General features: G+C 45.6%; 1 protein-coding gene across 1 annotated transcript; it reads right to left on the bottom strand.

The window, feature by feature from the left end:
• Window positions 1–4,738: 4,738 nt before the first annotated feature.
• LOC123110924 (uncharacterized) lies at window positions 4,739–14,881 on the bottom strand. Its single transcript, XM_044531569.1, has 2 exons — window positions 14,378–14,881; window positions 4,739–5,696 (listed from the first exon to the last, which is right to left on the bottom strand). The coding sequence occupies exons 1-2, from the start codon at window positions 14,809–14,811 to the stop codon at window positions 5,084–5,086; spliced, it is 1,047 nt and encodes a 348-aa protein (XP_044387504.1). The 5' UTR covers window positions 14,812–14,881; the 3' UTR covers window positions 4,739–5,083.
• Between the last annotated feature and the right edge of the window lie 11,162 nt (window positions 14,882–26,043).

The raw sequence follows: 26,043 nt of genomic DNA, 5'->3' as shown, positions 1-26,043 counted from the left end.
GTTGAACTTGCAACTGGAACAACAACAAAAATATGGACCTAGTTGCGATTTGAGGGTGGATATGTAATCAACAACTACGCAAAACTACGAGACCAGTTGCGATTCGAGAGCGGACGTGCAACTGGGACAACTACGAGCCTAGTTGCGAGTCAATGATGGACTTGCAACTAGGATGGAAACAAACTATGTCCGAGTTTTGAGTCAAGGGTGGATTTGCAGCTAGGATGAAAAACAAATTATGGGCCTAGTTGTGAGTCAAGAATGGACTTGCAACTAGGAAAACTACACAAAACTATGATACCATTTGCGAGTCGAGGATGGACTTGCAACTAGGACAATAACAAACTACGAGCCTAGTTGTGAGTCGAGCGTGGACTTGCAAGTGGGATGAAAAACAAAACATATGTCCAGTTTGCGAGTCAAGAGTGGACTTACCACTGTGACAACTATGAAATTACAAGCCCAGTTGCGAGCCAAGGATCGACTTACAACTAGGATGAAACAAACTACTATCCTAGTTGCGAGTCAAGGACGGACTTGCAACTAGGACACCTTCATAAAACTACGATACCATTTGCGAGTCGAGGGTGGACTTGCAATTGGATAATAACAAACTACAAGCCCAATTACAAGTCAAGCATGGACTTGCAACTGGGATGAAAATCAAAACACATACCCAATTGTGAATCGAGGGCACTTGCAACTAGGACAACGGCGAGTCCATTTGCAAGTCGAGGGTGGACTTGCAACTGGGACAATAGGAAACTACGACCAAGTTGCGACTCAAGGGTCAACTTGAAACTTGGATGGGCTAAGTTACGAGTCAAGGGACTTGCAACTGTGATTAAAAGATACAGGCTCCAGTTGCGAGTCGAGTGTGGGCTTGAAACTCAGATAACTACGAGCCTAATTGCGAGTCAAGGGTGAACTTGCAACTAGGACAATTACAAAACTACAAGCCTAGTTATGGTGGGCTTGAAAGTCGGATAACTACGAGCCTAGTTGTGAGTCGAGGGTGAACTTGTAACTAGGTTAATTACGAAACTACAAGCCCAGTTACAAGTCGGGATTCGACTTGCAACTGGGATGAAACAAATTACGAGCCCAATTGTGTGTTAAAGGTGGACCTGCAACTTGTATGAAAAACAGCAACTTGTATGAAAAACAAAACACAGACCGAGTTATGAGTCAAGGGTGGGTTTACAACTTGGATGAAACAAACTACAAGTTTGTGAGTCGAGAATGAACTTGCAACTAGGACGATAAGTTGTAAGTCAAGGGCGGACTTGCGGCTGAGATGAAAAATAAAACATATGACCAATTGCATGTCAAGCGTGTTTTTGCTTACGAGCCCGAATCAAGGGTGGACTCTATAAATTCTTCACCAGACCACAAAAAAGTATAACGAAAACAAAAAAAGGGGGGCCACGTCATCAGAACGACTATATATATGGGCCCAAGTGAAAAGAAACACGAGAACAGGCCGACACAAAAGAAAACGGGACAAGAGGACGCACGATAAAAATAACGAGCTACGGGTACCCATGCTCAAGTTTGTGTGAATATTAAAGCAAACAAACCGGACAGTTATAGACTTAGATGAGACATCACTACATCTCATATAGATGAGATTAGCCAATCCAAAAAAAAAATCAAATTACTCTCTGCTCTAGCTACACAGCAGAACCAAATTAAACAAAAACAAGAAATAAAATGACACGTGGCCCTTCACAAAAAGATGCAGCCCACAAAATAAATCCAATACACAAAATATAAAAACGGCACACTAAAAAAGTCATTTCATGTCACGCAACAACAGCAAGCACGACTCAAAAGCCGTATATCTAACGGCATGTGAGGTAGATGAGATATTGTTAACTCTCCTCTAGACGAGAATTAGCAAAACTAATCTGAAACGGGACCCTAGAATCACACCATGAAAACGGCCCAACAAAAGACGCACACGCGAGCAGGCCGGCAAGTAGATACCAGACGCACAACGCGACACAAGACGCGCGCGACAAAAACAACCCGCGATCAAGATTTGCATGACATTTATACCAAACAGATGTCCAAGTGAAAAATATCCAAGTATTTAAAACAAATAAATAAAAGAAGAAAAATGGAAAACAGAAGATAAAAAAAGAAAAAAGAGAAAATATAAATAATAGACCAAAAAATCATGAATTTAAAATAGTTCATAATTTAAAGTAAATTAATTAAATGGAAAAAAGAAAACAACAAAACAACAAAAAACATAGCAACCCATATAGAAACAGGAAAGACAACCACAAGGAGTGAGACAAAGACACTGCGCGAGCGCACTTCAAAAGAACATGAATCTTAATGTTTTTATCAAACGGCTTAGAAGTTGGATGTGAGATAACTAATTCACGTCTAAATGTGAATTAACAAATATGAACTTTCATACCCTAGGCATGGTAGCTTTTGACCCACAAAAGATCATCAAAACACACCAATATAGGATCTAATTTTGAAGGTCTCCCGCAACTATTCCTTTGCCTTGGCCTGCTTCTTTTTTACTCAGAATCCAAGTCTTACAAGGTGGGCTGGACAACATACATATAGTGAGTGCATTGCTACCAATGTGAAGCTTATTCGAAGGACCCTTGCCTTTTGTTTAGCTTGAGACTCAATCATCGTGGCTCTAGTACGAATCTAGTCGCGACAGATAAAATGGTGAAAACGAATTTTGAATCCGGCGAACAGCTTAAGCTACAAATCATTTTGAATTTTTCAAATAGAGAAGAATTTAGAATGACATAAGAATTTATTTTTCTAGTGCATGCAATGCATACATGACCACATGAAAACAAGAGGATGAAGTGTTTGCATCTATGCAATACTGTTGCAAGTAAGTGAAGTCCATATATAAATTTGAATATGGGGTGCTAACAATTTAATTGCATAGCTCATGAGGAGAGGTAGGCAATGTATATATAACTAGATGATGACTCGTGCGCTACTGCAGGAACCTTTCCAAAAGCAATGCATTAAAGCTGCTACAAAATCTAAAACTAATGGGAAGCAAATGTAAGCTTAAAACAAAAATAAAATAAAAAGAGTATAAAAGGAAAAAAAATGAATGTGTGAAGGATGAATTGTGTAAGTACACACTACAATCACCCAACATATACTGTCAATATAAAATCTAATGTGAAAAATAACTTATGACTAATATGTATGAATCGATGATGTGGATAACTTATAACTAACATGTATGAATTGATGATGTGACACGTTTCATGCATAGAGTAATGCAAAAATAATGTAATTTATGACTATTACCTTCTCCCTTCGTTCCTAAATATAAGTTTTTTTAGAGATTTCAAATGGACTACAACATACGGATGTATATTAGAGTTATAGACATATAATAAAGTATAGATTCACTCATTTTGCTTCGTATGTTGTCACTTGTTAGAATCTCTAAAAAGACATATTTGAGTGAATCTCTAAAAAGTGATTTGGAGGAACCTAACAAGTGATAACATATGGATATATATAGACATAAGTACTCCCTCCATTCTTTATGTATGAGGAACCTGGAGTCTGCTCTACATCTGATGTGGGACTGCCCCTTCTCCAGGACGATTTAGAGGTCTACTGCCACATGGAATGGCTGCAAGGCATTGGGTCTAAGCAGGTTGCCTTCCCACAGCTCTCTGCGGCACTGCCTGGAGATGTTCAGGCGCACACCAGCCAGCTAGAGGCGAGGGCTCAAAACAATGACGCTGTTGATTACACATCTGGAAGGAGCGGAATGCATACGTTTTCAAAGGGAAAATGCCCCAGACTGACGATGTTCTCCAGGCTATAAAGCTCGATCTTGCGCATTGGAGGTCTGTCGGAGCTGCATGCTTAGAGCCCCCGTTCGGGGACGCCTCTATGAGATAGACAGCTCTCTGTGGGCGCTGGGCGCCCCTATCTCCATTTTTCGTTCTTTCTTTTGTTCTTGAGCAATGCTCCTGTACACCATGATCACTTGATCCCCTTTTTCCCGTATGCTTTCTCCTAAATCAATGAAGCCATGCTTTCTCCTAAATCAATGAAGCCGGCCAAAACCGTATCTTTCAAAAAAAAAAAACCGGAGGGAGTACTTATGTGACATGGTTGCACGTCTAAAAAAAAGTAGTGAATTGTAGCTACTTAAAAATTGAAGATGCTGTATAACTCAAATCCTATATACTATATATACCTCTCCGTCCCAAAATTCTTGTCTTAAATTTATTTAAATACATCCATTTATTTAAATACGGATGTATCTAATACTAAAACATGACTATATATATCCATATTTAGACAAATCTAAGACAATAATTTTGGGACGGAGGAAGTATTTATCTTACTGCAACCCATCCACCTCATTACATAAGTCCCCGCACATGCCACCTCCCATTTAAATATACATGCAAGTTCAAGGTATCCACATCATCAAGCACCGGTGCAACCATTCAACTTTTCACTTTCTATCACATGCAAGCCCTCATTATTATTTAAAAAAATCAACATAAATATTTAAAAATTGAACTTGAGTGTCACAAGATAATAACATTCAGCCACCCTTCATTTACCTCTAGGTGGAATGTGGTGTGGTACTATTCTCATATATTCAAGTTTATTTTTGATAAGTTCATTGCTAAAAATTTCCGCAACAAAGCACAGGGCGTTATCTAGTAAAAATAGTAAACCTATTTGTGTCATCCACACTGCGTGATTCTCTTGCGCGGAAGCCCATTTAGAAGTTAGCTTTACATCATACAGAGGTCACTCAACATTCTAAACACTGTTTGAACACATGAGTAGCGCTCTTATATTAGTTTAAGGAGGGAGTACTAGTTTCCTCCAAAAAAAAAAGCTAAATAATACTAGTTTTAAATTGCGTGTTTACAGCCACAATGACAGGACAAGTTATCTTCAAAACATATATAATCAGATAACTAGAGACTAAGTTACCAGGCACCAGATGATGCATCCTCAAGCCTTTTCTCAAGTCGAGTGCACCTGTCTTACCTAGAGTTCAGATCAGATTGCCACCATCGACGCCGTATCCCTTGCAGTCTTACCTAGAGTTTAGATCAAATTCCCCCGATCGCCGCCACTCCTCTTGCATATCAGAGTTTCCATTCTCTGGCTCATTCTCATCATTGAGGAAATCCTCGGATGGATCATCATCATCCCTTTGAGTGTTTTCCCATCCATCTTCAACCTGTTCTTGTGCCATGTCATGACTAGGACCATCATCGCCTTGGGAAGCAGCAGCATTGGCCCTCAAAGGGCCATGACCAATCACCTCAGCGTGTGCTTGAGCTTCCACTCGAGCATGCTCAGCCATGGCCATACGCATCTTAGCTTCAGCAGCCTCGCGGCCTGCTTTCTCCCTAGATTCTATCTCTGCTCTTAGTTCCATCGAAGCCTGCTTCTCCTCCTGTAACAAAGCTTGCTCTAGCATGAGTCGCTCCTCCGATCGAAACTCACCAATGGCCCTTTTCTTGGTCATTATGTTGTATGCCAACACTTGCTTCTCAAAAGTTGTTGTGAACTCAGCAATTTTTACCAGAATGTTATGATCCCATTGCTGAAGACGAGAGGGAATCTGGCCAGTTGCGTCGCTGTCAAGGATCCTGTCATCTTCTTCAGCCTCGTAGTCAGCAACAACATGGTAAGGCAATAACCTGATTTTTGCGGCAATGGAACAGAGTGTATCAGTACCTTTGGATAGGGAAGTTAAGTGGAAAAAACCTTTCAAAAGTGTTACTGATTGAAACTGCTCGCCTAACTCTAAACAATGGTTAACACGATTTAGGAGGCGTTACTGACAGGAATAGGGTATGCCTTTCCTAAGTTGACTGACAAATAAAGCAACATGTTGCAATTTTAATATATCAGGTTAGGCAATGCAGCACGCCAAATCATTTATTCACATAACTAACATATATTCACATTTTCCAGAAGTCATGCTTTTGTCGAAAAGCAAAAGGAATCTAGAACCCGAAAATTCGTTTCTGAGCCCGAGCTCAGATGGATCTGATATCCAAATTGCCCCTCCTCCTCGGGATCTCTCCACTGTTGGTATTTCTCCCTGTACGCGTCAGTTGTATCTTCAGCGCATTTCAACCAGACCCCATGCATTAACTGCCGTCCCCAACGTCTCGAACGTCTAGGTACAGCAGTTCTGTGGACGGCCTATTCCGCGTCTGTGACGGCCCCAGCTAATAACAGCCACCTACCCCGTCACTGGATAAGAAACCCATGAACCCCTCTGCCACTTTCACTCCCACCTTTTTTCACTCAGTCGAAAACAATCTGGCCGCTGCCACCAAATCGCCAGCCATGTCCGCCTCCAGTGCTTCATCCTACTCCGCCGAGCAGCAGGAGCTTCTCCCCCTCATCCCTTGCCTCTTCTGCAGCAAATGTTTGGTGACATCTATCGCCCACAAAGGACAGAATCCTTGATCCAGATTCTACAAGTGTGTGAATGACAATGCAAGTCTTCGCACCCTGTAAATCCACAAGCTGTAGTGCCCATTTGATGGTTGGGAACTCACGCAACCCATTGTCTTTTGCTTGGTATTTTTGTTTCTAGGATGGCTTGTGCCCCTTATTTGAATTCCAGGACAAGTGTGCCCATCAGCTCGGACAGCTGCCGGTGGCTGCCCTTGCTCCTGCAGCCCTGGCGCCCACACCCAGTTCCAGTAGCTGTGCGTCAGGACCACGGACCGGCCGCCGTCCAGCCCACCCCACGTAATGCAACGGCGAATGCTCCTATGTCCTAATGCACACCAGCAGCGCACGCATGGTGCATCCAGCAGCCAGCCGTTGACACCCAAGGTTGCTGACGCGCACGGCGACTGCGCACTGGCTTGCTCCTCCCAAGTACTGTCAGCTTGCTCATAGCGTGCGCTATTCCTTAGGGGTTAATAGCTCGTAGTTGAGTCACTCCACGAAACTTATGTGTGCACTAATGGACCTATAAGGACGTTCTAGCAGATTGGTCAGATTAATTATTAATTTGCCTGCTCGTGTTCGCCCCTGTAATCACTTACCCTTGTAAAATTTCTTCTTAGAACAACTTACCCTTGTAATGGCAAGGTCAGCTTGTCAGCTATGTATTCGAAAGAAAAAAAGCTTGTCAACGATGTAATCGTGAGTATCATTTTCTGAGCCACGGTGCTGTTGCAGCACAAAGTTACTTAACACCCCGACTCCAGGGACAGCTATGCGCCTGCAATGTGAGCCACAGCTCGGATTGCCACCGTGACTGGATCTCCTCATCCTGTACGAAAACTCACGGCGCTGGCCCACCGAACGTCTATGTACAAGACTGCTCCACCCCGTATTTCCCCCACCTGCCCCATTATCTCGCACAGGCAGCTGTCCGTAGACTGACTTTCACGAATGCCAAGGATTTCGGGTTCAGATAGTCCTGAGCACTGAAACACCATTCTCTGTAGAACCAAATTTTATGTGAAAGGGCTATTCCAGGACATCCCCTTGGAGCACCTCTAGTGGACCCCTTAAAACGGGGCGCCTCGTAAAAATCCAGCGACTATACGGGTTTGGCCCATTTTCTGGGCCAGACCAGAGCCTGTTCAGTAGCCCGGCCCGTAAATATTTTTACAGTAGCCCGCAACCCCCCCCCCCCCCCCTCCCCTCCCGCGCATGTAAGGGTTTGCAGCTGAAATACGGGTCGAAACCCTATCCGCGCGCCGCCGCAATTCCCAATCCCCCTTCTTGATTTCTCGCCGCCAGCGACTTCAATTCCCCTTCTCCTCTCTCGATGTGGCGCGGAATGTGCTCGGCGGGCCGCAGTGGCGACGACCCCGAGCGGAGGCGTCATCGCCTCCGACGCCGCGAGGAAAAGAGTTGCCCGTAGGTACTCAAACAACGGCCTCTCGCCGCCGCGAGACGGAGGAGTACGACCGCAAGTAGGCGCTCCTCCGCCACGGGCTGTCCTCCGGCTCCTCTGCGACGAGCAGCTCCTCTGTCGGTGCCTCGAGCTCGCGGACGCCGCTCATGCCGGTCAAAAGAGAGCCGGAGGAGCTCCCGCCGCTCCGCGCGGTGAAGAGGGAGCCAGAGGCGGAGCCGGAGCGGCGGGGCGTCATCGGGCCGGAGGATTACCTCCCCCCGGCAGAGGCGGACGTCATGGAGGCCGCCATCGTCGCGCACTCTGCGCGGGGGGAGAAGGCGAAGCAGCTCCGTCGACGGAACGCTGACATCGACAGAATCTTCCTCGAGCAGGGGATGGCGGCGGCGCAGGAGTTTGCGGCCAACATGGAAGAGTGACGCCTCGTAAAAAAGAAGCAGGGCGAGGTCTACGTCGACCTCGTCTACAACGATGAGGACTGAGCTCCTCCGCCGCCGCAGCGTTGCAGCCGCAATCCCCCCGCCTCCGGTGAGCCCAATTTTGTAATTAGGGTTACGGTGGCGCCTGCTCCTCCAAATATTAGTTGTAAAAATTCTTTTGTATGACTTTTTAAGATGATCAAGTGCTAGTAGTTCTACTGAACTAGTTCAATTTCTCGCGCGAATGTGTGATTTCAAATTTTGCGGGTTCATATTCGGTTGCTGTTCTGCCGCGGCTGTTTTCGGCCCGTATCCGAAGACAACCGCAAACTGTAAACGCGCTATAAGGGTCCGTGATATAAAGGGTCTGCTAGAGATGCTCTTACATCCTATCCACTTTTACAACTGAAAATGCCCACAGTAGCCCCTGAACTACCCTGAGAGTGAAATGAACAACTAAAAGTTAACCCTTGGCACAATACCAACCTGGTCTGTTGTTAACTGTGGCCATCTATTTGGGCAGTTAATGCTGAGTCAGAAGATTAATTAGCCCAAACAGGTTATTCATGGCACAGTGACCATGCAGACAAGGAGCACGATGTGATAACTTGGCAAAGGGTCCGAGCAGTCGGGATAGGGCACTCACCCTCAACAACCAGCAACAGGGCTCATCTCTGTCAAGACTAGTGACTCCAAAGCTTACAAAACTTAGGTCAGGTAACAGACTTGGCTCTCCTTCCTAACAAACCGGGTCTCTATTTATTCAAATTGGACTAGTATCTTTGCCTGATATGACTGTTCTCTCCCTAACACAATTATACTATCAACTAACACTATTTGGTTCCTAGTTGCCCATATCTGTCTAGACGGCGCCTTCTGGATTGGCTGGCTGGCACTACTGTCATAACACTCCAGCCCGCTTTACCAGATGGCATGTCATTGTGCCATCGACTGGCGTCTAAGAATGCACGCCCATTAGAACCAAATACCAATGCTGATGAGCGACTGAGAAGAACTGTCATAGATCTTCAATCGTTGTTTGTCAAAGTCAGCCCATCACAGGTGTCGGAACTTGAACGGGTCCATATAACGATGAACTTGATAGTCGCTAGGTATACCTAGATGTCCATTCCAGGATGACTCTCCACATGAAGTGAGTGCTGATGTTGGGGTAGTGAAGGTAGACACTAAACACCCATCGACATGTAGTCCTAGAAAGAATGATGGCTGACTTGCAGGTGGTCATGGTCTGACGAAGAAACGAATGAAGGTAGCAGTGGTGTGCGGAAACTACTTGATCACGCTGTCATTAGTGTTCATTAGTGTATGATGGTAGTCGCCCATGTTCATGACGAGATCATAGGTGGCCTACCATGAGATGTTAAGGTAGTGAAGGTAAACACTAAACACCGATCAACATGTAGTCCAAGAAAGAATGATGGCTGACTTGCAGGCGGTCATGGCCCGACTAAGAAACAAATATGGTAGCAGTGGTGTACAGAACTACTTGATCACGCTGACATCAGTGTATGATGTTAGTCGTCCATGACGAGATCATAGGTGGCCTACCACACGAGCATGTGGAAGGAGACTGAAAGTGCATCTCCATTATACCCTAGTTGGTTTTGATAATTTATGACAGAATCATTGAGAGGACTAATGTTGTATGAGCTTATTTCAGGTATAACATGTGATCTTATTGTGTATCAGGTTTTTGGCTACAAGTGGAAGATCATTGGCGACAACCCCCCCCCCCCCACCCCACCCACCCACACAAAATCCTTTCTAGGGATCCGATTCTTATCGAGTCTGGCTCATAATGATCATTTCTCTTTAGCAAAGAATGACCTTGGTCATCAAAGGACGGAACAATTACTTATGCTACCTAATTGGCATCGATAGCAAGGATCTAATGAATTATGAGTTTAATGGATACTCTTTAGCAGTTGTTGTCCTCGTCAAGCTCTTAGTATGTATTTTCTAGGCTTTTAGTGAATCCAAGATTCACATTGAGTATAGGACAACCATACTATGAAGAGGGGCACAAGCAAGTACTTTGGTTTGAACTCCAGGAGCAGATCCTAAGCCTATCCAAAATCCACTCCCTAGACATTCCTTTGTATGAGTTTCTCTAAGCCCTGGTACTTCTGAAGATTTTCTTCTGGTACTATCAAGCTATTTGGGGTTATTCATACTAAGAGAACAAAGCCAGTTCAAACAGTTCAGAACTGTGGTTTCCTTTGTTCAGGAACTGCCGAGTAAAATTCCCATTTGGCACACCCTCTATTTGCATCGGCATTTCCGAGCATAAAATTTTCATCAGCACTTCCGTCTATTTCTCTATTGGTTCATTTCACTTCAGTCCATCCGTCTACCACCTAGAGAAAGAGAGATGCAAAAAGCCCAGTGCATGTAGCTCCCGCTTGCGCAGGGTCCGGGGAAGGGTCCTACCACTTTGGGTCTATTGATGGGTGATCTGATTCCGTGTTCACTTCTTGATTCTTAGACAACCAAGAACTTCCCTTTCCTGAATCCCTACACTTCAAGTTCAACTCTTTCACCGCAATCATATTCTTATGAGAGAGTGATCCTACAACTTCTTGAGAGAAGCTTTGGTTGAAGATCTTTCAAGTCTTATCAAGTGACTTTGCTATGCTAATTACTCTTGGATGATGAGCCCAACCTAGAAGGTTAGGAGTCAGTTGTGATCCTATCAATCACAAGAGTTTGTACGGGCCTAGAGATCGCCCACTTGGTGAGGATCTACCCCTACTGAGGCTTCTAAGTGCAAGCCATGACAGAATAGGTTGATTGAGCTTTGTGGGCCGTTTGTTGGCGTCACAGCCGGAATTCTTAAATCCTAGAACCATTCGGTTTATAAAGCCTAAATCAATGTGGATGTAAGATAGCGCCAACTAAACTATTTGAACAACAGGAAACATCCTTGTGTCAACCAATGTTTGCAGTCTCTACCCTACTCCCTTACTTTCATGCAAGTTGTTATATTTCCACTACTCTACTCACTTGCTTGATTGATGCTTGATTGCTTAGTGCCAACTAGTCTCTTTGTGCTCAAAACTGTAAAACCCTAAAATTACATACTCCCTCCGTCCAAAAATAAGTGTCGTTGATTTAGTACAAAGTTGTACTAACTTTGTACTCAATCAGCGACACTTATTTTGGGATGGAGGGAGTAGATTTTTTGTGTATGGTCTATTCACACGCCCAGCCCTCTAGACCATAGGCTAGATCCCCCACAGAGATCTTATCGAGCAACATATGTCTTGATGTGAACAATTGGTGGGGTTGCGAACAATCCCAGCCGAATAGGCTAGAACGGTGGAGGGAAGGCTAACAGTAATAGACAGAACTTCCAGTGGTAGAGGCTAGTGCAAAGGAAGGCCCGGAACTTGGTAGCTTAATGACAGGAACGGTGAAGGCCAGTGCAAGGGAGGAGGTCCAACGGCGGGGGCGGACGTTGTGGATCAAGCGGCAAAGAAGGGCCTCCCAGACCCATCGATGGTGGCAAGTGAGAATACCACAAAACTAGGGGATGGTGATAAGCGCGGAGCAGCCGGTGTTGAAGGCCAAAGCAGAGCATTCTCCAATCTCGTCTCCTGTGGTCAGTGAAGGTACAGTGACTGAAGCATAGTGCAGTTTAGAGCGGCAAATGACGGACAGATGCTAGGGAGTTGCACTGGGCAATGGTTGGTACAGGCTACAGCTACAATGTTACCGTTGAAGGTTTTAGGCCCATTAACCATCAGCTATTTCTACTTGGACCCTGACATATAGAGCTAACTCACATCTTATAGTTACTTCATTATGGCCCAACATGAGTACATGGAAATACAAGATGATGATACCGGTATTTCAATATAGTTATTGTGGCAGAGAATCTAAGACCGGCCTACCAAACGCCAAACAAGATTACCTGTATGCACAAAGACACTCTGAGAAAGAAAAAAACAGCGAAATTATCCTGCACCACTCAGGTATAAATATCTACCATCCCAAGAAGTTCCATTCTAGTTGAATTTCAATGGGGGTAAAGAACATAGCCTAAGTAGAAACACAAACAGTGATAAGGCAAGACCAGATACCAGTTATGCATAATTATTTATCTTCATCCCAACTCAGACATGTCGGTCCAGGTGTCACACAACTGCAACTATAAAAGAAAATAGAAAGCTGCCTGTTCGCTAGGCACGAGATTGAGCCCAAGACAGCCAGGAAGAAAACGCCAACTTTAGCAACTACGCTCAGTTGTGTTCATAGGACAGCTCTTGCCAGTTATATATGTTCAGCAAACAATAAAAGGTTTCTAAAGAGATTGTTCATAAGGAACATAGGGACCTGTAAAACAAAATCATTTTTTCTGACAGGGGTCTAAAAATTTTCTTAGTTCAGAGAAGGTTTTCCAGCAAAAAAAGGAACATCGCAAAATCAATAGACTAGCATATAGGGTAGTCCAGATGAACAGATGTCACAACTAGAAGAATAGAACTAAGGAGTCTTCAACAATGTACCCGGCAATTAGTAAAAATGAAGAAATCACTTGACTACAAAAGTGTGCTTAAACAGATAATGGTTTCCATAGTAGACACCAACACAGCAGAACAAGACATGGGATGTTACTGTCGGCTTCCATTTGGTTTGTGGCCAAAGACGAACTACAATTCCCATTCCATTGGCAATGTTGTTGATTTTTTGGTAATACCCAATTAATAGCAACCAATTTGATCACCAAAGTTTGGTAATACCAGTTGTTATCAAGCTTTGGTTTTCACAGAAATAAAAAAAAAAAACTGGTGTAAGTGAGTAAGGAGGCCTTCATTGCGCAAGTTAGGCCAAAGAAAAGCCTTACCACAATTTTGGCACCAAGCAAAATGGCAGCAAAATCTTGTCAAAGTTTAGTAAGACAAACTTTGGTTCTCGTGCATTAAACCAAACAGACCCATGTCACCACTAAACACAAGGAAAGAACCCAGTTTGGTTATCGAATTGGTGAGCGTAAGTGCCCTACTGATGTATCTATCATCGAGCTGGTTGCAGGTCTATTCAAATTGCTCGTTCTCAATATGTCGACTAGCATTGCCCATGCACTCACAGCACATGAAAACAAACTACAGGATAAAAATATAGTCATACAAGTAACTGAATGTTTACAAATAGAGTTAAAAAATAGCAAAAAACAACTTTTTTATCAAGATTGAGCGCGTGGTAGGCCAAATGTGTTTCTAGGCTGAAGATCAGTGGCGGATCCAGGAATTGAAGTTAGCCGGGGCAAATATTTATGGTCCAAAAATTTTTAGTTACAAATGCAAGTCTATTAACCAAAACTTGTGGGCATTAAACAACTAAAACATTGGAATGCTCACGTGATCATATGCATGTGGTCTCTGTGATAGACAGATCGACAAGCCGATTCTAAACCATGGATGGTCATCGGCAAGCTAGTTATCAAATCAGTGAAATTCCAGTGCAAAAAGTACAAATGTTCAATCACTACTTAACATATACACCTTCAAACTAAAAGTACTTGTCAGCTTAGAGATCAAATCTGCATCATCAAATTGGAAATTTGAAACTAATCAGAGTCTCCAATGACCTTTAAGATTATTATAACTTGCACACCACAACGAAGGTTGCAACTGGTGGACAAAAACCGTGTGGTGCCTGGATCCTAAAAGATCCAACATAAATTCAAATTCTACATCACATCAAAGGTTAGTGAACCTGGTTTCGCAAAGAATACAGACCTCTACCAGAAGGTAGACACCAGTGCTGGTTGTTTTCCATGAAGCCGGTTTTTCTTTTCGGCTATTATGAGATCTCGTTTCGTTACTTGCCCATGGTTTCCCCTAAAGTGACATAAAAAGAAGTCTGACATAAACGATTTTTCAGCATATACAAGGACGCTCCAAGACCCTTATTCTGAAGGGGCTCGGCAAAAATCCATCAGTAACCTCCATTCGCCATAAACTCGCGTGCCACGCAAAATAGTCTAGATCTATGTCACAGCAAATCAAGGAAATAAAAAGTGAGAGTTGGTATGTGAAAGGCGCACCTGCTAACGGCGTCCGCGAGAGAATGGAAAGGCGTCTTGATGTCCGGGTTGCAGACCCGCATGGCGTCCTGAAGCGCCATCTCCACCTCGGGGCTCCGGACCCTAGCCTGCGCCGCTTGCTGCGGGGACGGCTGGGGATGCGGCTGCCCCTGCGAGTGCGGCTGGGGTGGGGTTTGGAGCTGCGACGGCGCCGGCTGCTGGAAGCGGTGCGGTCCGAGGGGGCGGAGGTGGGCGTCGATGTTGGACGGGAAGCGGGACATGGCCTGCTGCGACAGCTGCTGCGCCTGCGGGTGGGGCTGGGCCTGCGCCTGAGCCTGAGCCTGCTGCATGAGAAAGAGCTGGCGCTGAAGCTGCTGGTGCTGGGCCGCCGCGGCTACGGCGGCCACCGACGAGGTGGTGGAGGTGGTCTGGGTGGCGTTCGCGGCGTCCTCCATGGCGATGGCGGAAGAACGGGAGTAGCACCGGGGGTGAGATTTGGGGGAAACGATGTGTCAATTGCTCGTTGGGGAACGAGAAAGAGCTTGACACGCGACGGTACTGAGTTTTTTTTCTTTTTTAAATTTTTTTAGAAACTTTTCACTTTAAATATTTTTAGACAACCTCGCAAAGCTTTTAGTTAACTCGTCATAATGTTTAAGGGACGAAAGTAAGATCACCCAGATTGGCTAACCAAACTTGGTCGCTAATCCCAAATGATAGAATATAGTACTTCTCTAAAATTGTGAGCCTTGATATTCGACCACCTATACTCATGATTAAATAAACAAGAAGTAAAAAGATTAGAATGATCTATAATTTCTCGAATAATCACGCTGTAAATTGTCGCACTCTTTTGCTTGATATCATCGATGACAATCTTACAATCTAAGGCAATATAAATTCTACACTCATAGAGATTATCGGTCAAAGACACCGCTTCCAAAACTGCTAGGGCTTTTAAGTGTGGTGATCAAAAATTCCCACAAAAATGACCGTCGAGGCTCCAATATACCCTAGACGTCCCTACACATGGCTGCAACAACTCCTACCGCGACGTTCCTGGATAGAGCGGCATCAACGTTGATTTTGTTCATATTCTCTGGTGGGCAATCAAACGGTTTGGTCTAACTGGGGAATTTGAGTCTGTCTCAGCTCGTGGTTTGTCCAATGCCTACAAGTCGGCTATGAAGAAATTAACAAAAGCATTGTTCGTATAGGGCGTCTGGTACGTCTCGTCGTGTAATACCTTTCTCCTCGAGCTCCAGATTGCTCATAGGGTGATTCCCAACTGAGTGAAGTCGGCATGTGACGTGTCTGCATATATACTATATCACTAAGCTCCCTAGGTTTGGAGGCCTCATAATCAATTGAGGTCTTCAATTGGAATTTGGTCACCCGATTTGACCGGGCCAACAATTTCTTAAAACTCTCTCGTTCATTTTTTTTATACAATACACTATACTTCCTAATTTTTAAAGCTGCGCAATTAATTGATGCTTCAATTTGAAATTGGGTCATCCAATTTTGATCGGGTCAACAATTTCTCAAGAAGCTCTCCCATTTAGTTATTTTAAGTCTCTATGTTCCCTAATTTTAAAGCTCTTTCATTCGATTGAGGTATTCAATTTTGGATTTGGTTTACGATTTTAATCGGGCCAACAATTTTTCAAATCAATTAGCGGCAACCAGCCTATAAAAACATATCAACCCCTAGCGGACTCCCATTACCTAGAAAAAAGTGTCACCATGTGATGCTATAGCATGAATATAGTACATGAAATCATCGATGCAAAAAATTCCCATATAAATGTGGGTTAATTAGCGGATAACACAGAATCACATCGCGAAAGGCCCACCAAATAACCTCATTATAAATAAACATACAACATCATCATCTCCAACACCGGCCAAACTAAATATTCCATCAATGTCAAAATATAAGGGGTATTGGTTTTTTGAAAAGTCAAATTTATTTAACTTTAACCAAGTTTAGAGCCAAAAATATCAACATCCACAATATTAAACAAAAATATATGAAAATTCATTTCATGATGAATCTAATAACACCGTTTGATATTATGAATTTTGGTATATTTCTCTACAAATTTGATGAAACTTAAACAAGTTTGACTTTTCGAAGATAATAAAACACCATACATTTTGAAATAGAGTGAGTAAAGAAATTTAAGAATCCCAAGAACATCAATGGCGCAGCAAAGCGCGTCCAACGTTGCTTGTTGAATAACTAGTTCTCATTTAGATTCCCATCTATGTTCATTTGTTCCACCAGAGGTCCAGAAGATATAGCCCAAACATTTCGCGACATTGCGCACTCGAGTAGCGTCTCCCGCCATGAGTCAGTCGTGTCACAAAGCGGGCACGCTGGTGAAGCTGCCATGTTACCATGACGCAAGAGCTCACATGTAGGGATGGACTCCCTCGCCGGGCGCCAAACGAAAATGCGGATTTTATTTGGAACTTAGGTGCGCCATAAGGATGATCATCCATTACTATTTGCGTCGGTGTTCCATGTACCGCCATTCTCATACAACACATATATTTGATGGAACATAACAAAGCGCATATATTTGATGGACGAGTACTCCAATCATTAACCATTTTACATAATGTGTCATCAATTATCAACCAAAAATTAGGAAGTGCTCTTATTCGCATGTATGAATCTACATAGGAGTGCCTCCTAAACTAATAAATCCTTCGGTTGTTGTTGCTGTTTTTTTGCTTACATAAGGATGAACCAGTGCCAGTTGTTGGCGTTTGCTTGTTTTTGGCTTTTCAGAAAATCGGTATCAAACGGAGTCCAAACGTTATGAAACTTTTAACGATTTTTTCTGGACCAGAAGAAACCCTAGAGGCTTCGGGAGAAGACCTGAAGAATCACGAGGGAGCGACAAGCCTGTCAGGCGTGCCCCGGGGGCGCCCCCAGGCTTGTGGGCCCTCGTGGCACCTCTTGACCTAATTTCGCTTCTATAAATTCCCAAATATTCCCAATACATCAGAGAGCCACCCAAAAATACATTTTCCACCGTCACAAGTTTCTATTCTTTGGAGATCCCATCTACAGACCTTTTCCTGTATTCTGCCGGAGGAAACGATCGCGGAAGGCATGTACACCAACCTTGCTGCCCTTCCAATGATGTGTGAGTAGTTTACCACAGACCTACGGGTCTATAGCTAGTAGCTAGATAGCTCTTCTCTCTCTTTAATCTTTAATACAATGTTCTTGATGTTCTTGGTCATGATGGTTTCTATAGAAGGTTTATTAAAGACTTCCCTAAAATTTCTAGGCCTCTTACTAATCTTTTGCAAAAAAGATGTTTCGTTTGTATTTTATGATGTTTGCGTAGAAGCCTTTGAAATACTTAAGAAAGCCTTAACCTCTACACCTATTGTTCAACTACCTGATTGAAACTTGCCTTTTGAAATTATGTGTGATGCTAGTGATTATGTTGTTGGTGTTGTTTCAGGACAAAGAGTTGATAAGAAATTTAATGCCATCCATTATGCTAGTAAAACTCTAGACAGTGCTCAAAGAAATTGTGCTACTAATGAGAAAGATATTTTAGCAGTTGTGTTTCCATGTGATAAATTCAGATCTTATATTGTTGATTCTAAAGTCATTGTTCACACTGATCATGCCGCTATTAAATATCTGTAGGACCTTGAGAAGAGGTGTCTAGAGGGGGGATTAGACACTAAGTACCAAAGTTGCAGTTTTTAAGATTCTTTAAGTCTAAGTGGAGTTTAGGCACAATTTCAACATTCTCAATACATATCAAGCAAGCATGCAAAGAGTATATGAGCAGCGGAAAGTAAAGAATGCAACTTGCAAGAAAGTAAAGGGAAGTGTTTGGAGGATTCAAACGCAATTGGAGACACGGGTGTTTTTGGCGTGGTTCCGATAGGTGGTGCTATTGTACATCCACGTTGATGGAGACTTCAACCCCCGAAGGGTAACGGTTGCGCGAGTCCACGGAGGGCTCCACCCACGAAGGGTCCACGAAGAAGCAACCTTGTCTATCTCACCATGGCCATCGCCCACGAAGGACTTGCCTCACTAGCGGTAGATCTTCACGAAGTAGGCGATCTCCTTGCCCTTACAAACTCCTTGTTTCAACTCCACAATCTTGTCGGAGGCTCCCAAGTGACACCTAGCCAATCTAGGAGACATCACTCTCCAAGAAGTAACAAATGGTGCGTTGATGATGAATTCCTTGCTCTTGTGCTTCAAATGATAGTCTCCCCAACACTCAACTCTCTCTCATAGGTTTTGGATCTGGTGGAAAGAAGATTTGAGTGGAAAGCAACTTGGGGAAGGCTAGAGATCAAGATTCATATGGTAGGAATGGAATATCTTGGCCTCAACACATGAGTAGGTAGTTCTCTCTCAGAAAATGTATGCTGGAAGTGTAGGTTCGTTCTGATGGCTCTCTCCACGAATGAAGAGGAGGTGGAGGGGTATTTATAGCCTCCACACAAAATCTAAACGTTACACACAATCTACCAAACTCGGTGAGACCGAACTGTTAAACTCGATCAGACCGATTTAGCAAATAACATGACCGTTAGGGTTTTCGGTGGGACCGAAATGCAACTCGGTGAGACCGATTCAGTTAGGGTTAGGGCATAACGTAATCTCGGTAAGACCGATTACACAAACTCGGTGAGACCGATTTGGTAATAAGCTTTCCAGAGAGTTGGTCAGGCAAACTCGGTGGGACCGATTACTCAAACTCGGTGAGACCGATTTTGGTAATAAGTTTTCCAGAGAGTTTGCATTGTAATCTCGGTAGTACCGATTGCTCAAACTCGGTTAGACCGATTTGGTAATGGACATACACAGAGAGATTACAATCCCATCTCGGTGAGACCGAGATCCCTGTCGGTAAGACCAATTTGCTTAGGGTTTGTGGCAGTGGCTATGACTTTTGGAATCGGTGGCGCCGGATAGGAAGAATCGGTGTGACCGATTTTGGCTTTGGGTTTAGGTCATCTGTGGATGTGGGAAAGTAGCTGAGGGTTTTCGAGCATATCACAAAGCACATGAAGCAAGAGGCTCATTAAGCAACACCTCATCCCTCCTTGATAGTATTGGCTTTTCCTATAGACTCAATGTGATCTTGGACCACTAAAATGTAAAATGAAGAGTCTTGAGCTTGAAGCTTGAGCCAATCCTTTGTCCTTAGCATCTTGAAGGGGTTCCCAAATCCTTTAGTCCATGCCACTCCATTGTTGAACTTATCTGAAACATGCTAGATAAAAGTGTTAGTCCAACAAGAGATATGTTGACATTAATTACCAAAACCACCTAGGGAGCACTTGTGCTTTCAATATCTTATGAAAAAGAAATATGCTAAACCTAGGTTGATTAGGTGGGGTTTTTTGCTACAAGAATTTGACTTGCATATTATTGATAAAAATGGAGCGGAGAATCCCGTAGCTGATAATTTCTCTAGAATGGAAAATGTTCTTGATGACCCACTCCTATTGATGATAGTTTTTCTCATGAACAATTAGTTGTTATAAATGCTTCTCATAATGCTCGTTGGTATACAGACTATGCTAATTACATTATTGCTAAATATATACTAGCTAGTTTCACATACCAACAATAGAAAAAGTTCTTCTTTGATTTAAGACATTCCTTTTGGGATGACCCATATTTATATAGAGTAGATGTTATTTTTAGACATTGCGTACATGAGCATGAACAGGAACAAATCCTACAGAAGTGTCACTCCGAGGCATATGGACACCATGCTGGAGACAGAACTACACATAAGGTATTACAATCTGCTTTTTATTGGCCTAATCTCTTCAAGGATGCACGCAAGTTTGTCTTATCATGTGATGAATGTCATATAATTGGTAATGTTCGTAGACGTCAGGAGATGCCTATGAATTCTTCACTTGTTATTGAGCCATTTGATATTTGGGGATTCGATTATATGGGGTCTTTTCCTTCTTCTAATGGGTATACACATATTCTAGTTACTGTTGATTATGTTACTAAGTGGGTAGAAGTTATTCCAACTAGTAGTGTTGATCATAACACTTCTATTAAAATGCTTAAAGAAGTTATTTTCCCAAGGTTTGGAATCCCTAGATATTTAATGACTGATGGTGGTTCACATTTTATTCACTACAAAAAAGACATATCTATGACATTATGGCCCGAACAAAAAGTTTTTTTGTCATGCTTATGACACTTCTATGATGATAATTGTGACAAAAATACGTATCATCATAGATGTGGTGGGCTCCTACTTCTATGACATAAAATGGGCTTTTCGTCATGGGCCGGCCGGAGACGCACCTGCATGACATTCCTTTGGTTGTCCATGACGTAAAAAATCCTGGTAGAAGTGAGGGCGAGGAATATATCAGGGAGTTTCCGGTTACGGTGGGTGGTCGAGGCCGAGCGATGCAGTGTGGTTTGCGTGTTTCTCTCGTACGTGCATGTGTGTGAGGTGCTCACTAACCGAACCCTTGCGAGGCGTTCGCTTACTGAACCCGAGTGATTGCACTAGCTAGCTACTATTGAACACGATCGAGGGATCGATCCCACTATGTACTGAAGCTGATCGATCCATCCCTTTGTTGCTAACTGAACCCGAGCGATTCCTTCGCTGCTACCTGAAGCCAACCGATTCATTCGCTGCTAACTGAATCCGATCGATCCTTCTTGTTGCTCACTAAAGCTGATCGAGCCCCCGTGCGAGATGTAGCCAGCCGGTGCATTAGGTTGCCTCTGGATGAACAGTGCTCGTTGATGCCGTGCACGATACGTAGAAACGAGTCGAGACGTGTGGTGGGTCTAGCTGATTGGTTGGTTGTGGATGAACAGTTCATGTTGTTGCCGCCCACTCGGACGTGCGTGTACGTCCCACCCTAGCCGGTGGGGGTTGGATGAACATGACCTCGTGGTAGTAGGCGGTTGCCACTGGATGAACAGGACCCCGAGGAGGCCGCCACACCCTAGCGGGTTGGGGGTGGATGAACAAGATCCTGTGGAGGCTCTATGAACATTAGCCGGTGGAGTCTGCTGGAGGACGATGGTGGATGAACAATAGCCCGTGGAGTCCCGTTTTGCGGTACGCCATGCCCCTCCTGATGAACAGGACCCCGTTTCGACCGTAGGTGCTCCAACAGAAGTATGTTTACTCCACTTTGCGGTACGACACACCCCTCCCGATCAACATGACCCCGTTTCGACCATAGGCGCTCGAACAGAAGTCCGTTTCCTCCATTTTGCGGTACGCCAGACCCCTCCCGATGAACAGGATCCCGTTTCGACCGTAGGCGGTCAAACAGAAGGTTGTTTCCTCCGTTCTGGCATACGCCAGGCCCCGTCTCAACTGTTCCATCCAAGTCGGTTGGCTCCCAATGAACAGGACGCATTTCATTGCCTCCCGTTGAACACGACGCTATTTCTATGTTCTGACCCAGCCGGTTGGCTGCCAATGAATAGGACACCATTGCTGTCGTTCGTTGCCTCTCCATGTACACGAGCCCTGGCCATACATATGCGCGAGTAGGCGTTCGAGACCCCGCCCGTATGTACGTACGTGAACATATTTTTTGGCATGTGGCTGTACGTACGTGTACATGGTTTACAAGGGACTGCGTGAACTGCTGTGTTTGGGGCTTTACTACTACATGTGTCGTTGCTTGCTCGGCCACGGTTCATAGTTGCAGAGAGACCGATCGACCATTATGTACATACACCTTCACGACCAGACAGACAACGCTACGTACGCTTCGACCGGGTGGGTCCCAGCTATCAGGGAGGATAAGGACGCACTTCCTTCCATGCGAAGATATAGATGGTGGGTCCTAGCTGTTAGGGAAGGAATCATTTTTATTTTGCGAATAATAATGAGGCACTTCCTTATGTTCGAAGATGCAGTTGGTGGGTCCAGTTGTCAGCCTCACTGACTAAAGTCATCTTCTCATGATTGTCGTTCATTGACCTCATTGACCACGCCACTCTAAGAGAATCAAGGCGGTGGACGACGGTGTCAGGACCCCGATCCAAAGTCACACCGCTCTAGCTTGTAACACATCATATCACTTTGCAGCCTCATGCACGGTATTCCCACGAGCGCCACCTTACATGGCCTGGGACCGTTTGCACCTTTTGGCTCACGTATATGATAGTGTCGCTAGCATCCATATGATAGAGAACCCGGGGCGACATGACTAGTCGTAAACCCAAGGTGGCGCTAACTTACAGGGACATGCATACATGACCCAGCAACGAACGTGTCGATCAGCAACATATGAACCCAAGTCGTAGCAAGCTATAAGGACTTAAAGGAACAACACGTGACATTTCCCCGAGGGGACAGACACAGGAACGAAGAAGGACACATACCGGCCAGACTAAGTGTTTCGGAGTAGTAGCAAGCTACCATGGCTCAGTGGAAGCACTAGGAGACATTTCCCCATAAGAGAGGCTACCAAGAATAAACAACTAGGTTGTCAGATCCCACACTTACCAAGCATTTCAAATCATACACACAATATGCTCGATATGTGAAAATACAACATGGCATCACAACAAAACTCTACACCTCAAGTATTTATTTAAAAGGCTCCGGAGAGCAAGATATTACAAACATGGGTCACATGACCCAACATACAAATCATACAAGCAACGGAAGCATAACATGTCTGAGTACAGACAGCTACAAATGAAAACGGCTAAGAAGCCTGGCTATCTACAAGACCCTCCCAAGGTTACAAGATCGTAGCTGAGGTAACAAGCTAAACGTCGAAGTCCACGCGGAACTACTAGTGAGACTGAAGTCTCTTTGCAAAAACATAAATTAAGCAAATGTGAGTACAAATGTACCTAGCAAGACTTACATCAGAACTAACTACATATGCATTAATATCAACAAAGGGGTGGTGGAGTTTAACTGCGGCAAGCCAGCTTTGACTCGGTGGCTATCCTGTACTACGACTACTGGTAACTCTTTTGAGGTGGCACACACGTGTCCACATATTCACCATATCAAAACACCATTATGGATCCGCTCCCGTCTCCCTACGAGAAGGCCATCCATAGCACTCACGCTTATCTTGCGCATTTTAGAGTATCCACTTTCACTTGTCTATGAACTGTATAAGCAACCCAGTAGTCCTTTACCGCGGACGCGGCTATTTGAATAGATAATCTTAACCCTGCAGGGGTGTACTTCTTCACACACACTCTCGCCACTTACCGCCATGTACACGTCATGTATCTCGGCAACCTTCAAGCGGAAGCCTGGCGAGGGTGTCGGCCACGACTTGACTAACCACACAAGCCTATAGTCTAGGTTTATCGCCTATTCAGGTTCCATCCGCAAGGAGATCTGGCCGGGGTGTCACTCACGGCCCCAAACGATGTGAGCAGGGTTCCCAAGCCCACCAAACGGGCGATGCTTGGTACACCGTGCCATGGTGCCTAGTCTGTCCCAAGCCCATCTATACCGGGTGCCACTTGGTAGACTACTAACACAACCTACAAACACCAGAAACTAGTTGCAACTCATGGACAGAGATCGAGGCGATTAATAAGCCGAGAGGGGTCGAGTTATCGGAACCCAATGTGTGGTACCACCTGTCTTGGATCACAGACACAGAATTGTCGGCGTTCTGGATACGGGGGTACCCAGACTTGCCTGCCTGCGGCCCACGGCATGGCTCCATCGACGACCCGGGACGACCCAGCTTCAACATCAACAACTCAAGACCCTCACGAGGGGCCAAGCCTCGCGAGGCGGACAACACCAAGACCTTCAAGGGGATCGGCCCCCTCAGGCTGGCTCCGGAGGAGCAGAGATTTCTATGCAAGGCTCACCTCGCGAGGTTCGGCTGACATGAGCCATGACGACCAAGGCCAGGCGGGCGCCAGCGGGCGTAGAGTACCAGTTTCCCCTTCTGTGCAAAGGAGGCAAGCAGCAGGCGTGGAGTCCCGAGGAATCAACCAAAGGTTTCCATTCTGGTGCAACAAGACCAAGACTGCCAGGACGGCAGGATGGAGGTCACCGCCGAGCCCACCGCAGCATCACGACCAGCGGCTTTTACAGGCGAAGACCACTTTAGTTAGGATAGGACGTACTGGTTGTCTCCCTTCAAATTTGGCCGTTGTGGGATCCCTTCCCGCGTTCATTTGGGAAGAGGACCAAGGCCACTATAAATAGGACCTAGCCACCACCAACAAAGAGGGAGGATGTCGATCGAGTTCATTCCACCCTCACCACCTCACCAGCTCACTTGAGCTCAAGAACACGCCTCCTGAGGCTGTTCTCCACTATACTACTTCTTCCTCATCCCCTCGAGGCAAATCCGCCACAAAGCAGGAGTAGGGTTTTACGCCGCAAGGTGGCCCGAACCTGGGTAAACTATTGTGTCTTCCTTTCCCATGGAATTCGATGTGATAAGCTGCCAGGTTAGCGAGTAGGTAGGCTAGGTAGGTTGAGATCTCCGCACACACCCCAGAGTTCGAACCTCTCAAGGGTTTGCGGAACCCGAAATCCGACATTTGGCGCGCCAGGTTGGGGTGCATTGGGTCTTCTCTTCCGTCGATCAATCCCCCACTACTCTGACACTTCCATGGCTGACGCGCGGCGAGCTCGCGCCGAGCGCTGGGCCGCGGTCGCAACCCGCGTCACTCGCACAGCACCGGCGGGCGACGACTGTCCTCGCCATCCACCATCGCTAGCGGCAAACGTCGTCACGGGCCCTGCTAGCCACGAGCAGCAAGCTTCATCGCTGCACACCTTCGTGCGCCGCGACGGGCGCACCACCACTCCGTCGCTGACTCCGGCCGCTTCGTCTTCCCACGCACGTCGCGGCCCGACGAACACGCAGGCCGCGCTGCTCATGGCGCGGGAGCTCCTGCGCTACTGCCCAGTCGATGACTTCTACGAGGAGTGGCTCGGACGCATCGCTGAGCTTGTCAGCGTCGCTGGAGACTTTGCTACGCCATCCTGCACACTGCCTCGGCCACCGCCTGCTGCGGGCGACGTGGCTAGCGTCATCATCGAGCCGAGGTAGGCAGCACCGCGGCATGACCCGCAGCGTTAGGCGCCCGGATATGAAGAAGCAAGCTATCAATTGGTGCAACGGCCCCAAGAAGATGCACGTGCGCTTCCAGCACCTCCACATCAAGACCGTGCGCAGCCTATGGTGGTGGTGCGCGAGCACCAAGACCAGGCTCCACCACCCCGACGGGCTCCCATGACCACAGCAGGGTGCCGCGCGTTCACCCCGGAGCTGCGCAACTTCATCTGGCCGGGAAAGTTCAAGCCTGACCTGCCCCCACTCTACGACGGCACCGCCGACCCTGCCAAGTTCCTGCAGCTCTACGAGTTGAGCGATGAGAAGATCATGGCGAACTGGTCCCCATGGCCCTCAAGGATGATGCGCGCTCCTGGCTCCTGAACCTCCCTGTGGGATCAGTCTCATCCTGGCATGAGATGCGTGAGCACTTCATCGCCAACTTCCAGGGCACACGCAACCGCCCGCCGACCGCGGGTGACCTCCGACGCATCAGGAAGCAGCCATGAGAGACCCTGCAGAAATACATACAATGCTTCAACAACGTTCGCCTCAAGATCCCCAAGGTGTCGGATGAGGCCATCATCTCGGCGTTCACTGATAGCGTCCGCGAC

The sequence above is a fragment of the Triticum aestivum genome, chromosome 5B (assembly GCF_018294505.1).
Source record: "Triticum aestivum cultivar Chinese Spring chromosome 5B, IWGSC CS RefSeq v2.1, whole genome shotgun sequence".
NCBI lineage: Eukaryota > Viridiplantae > Streptophyta > Magnoliopsida > Poales > Poaceae > Triticum > Triticum aestivum.
Note: the sequence above shows the minus strand (reverse complement) of the source record. Positions and strands in the feature narration are given on the sequence as shown.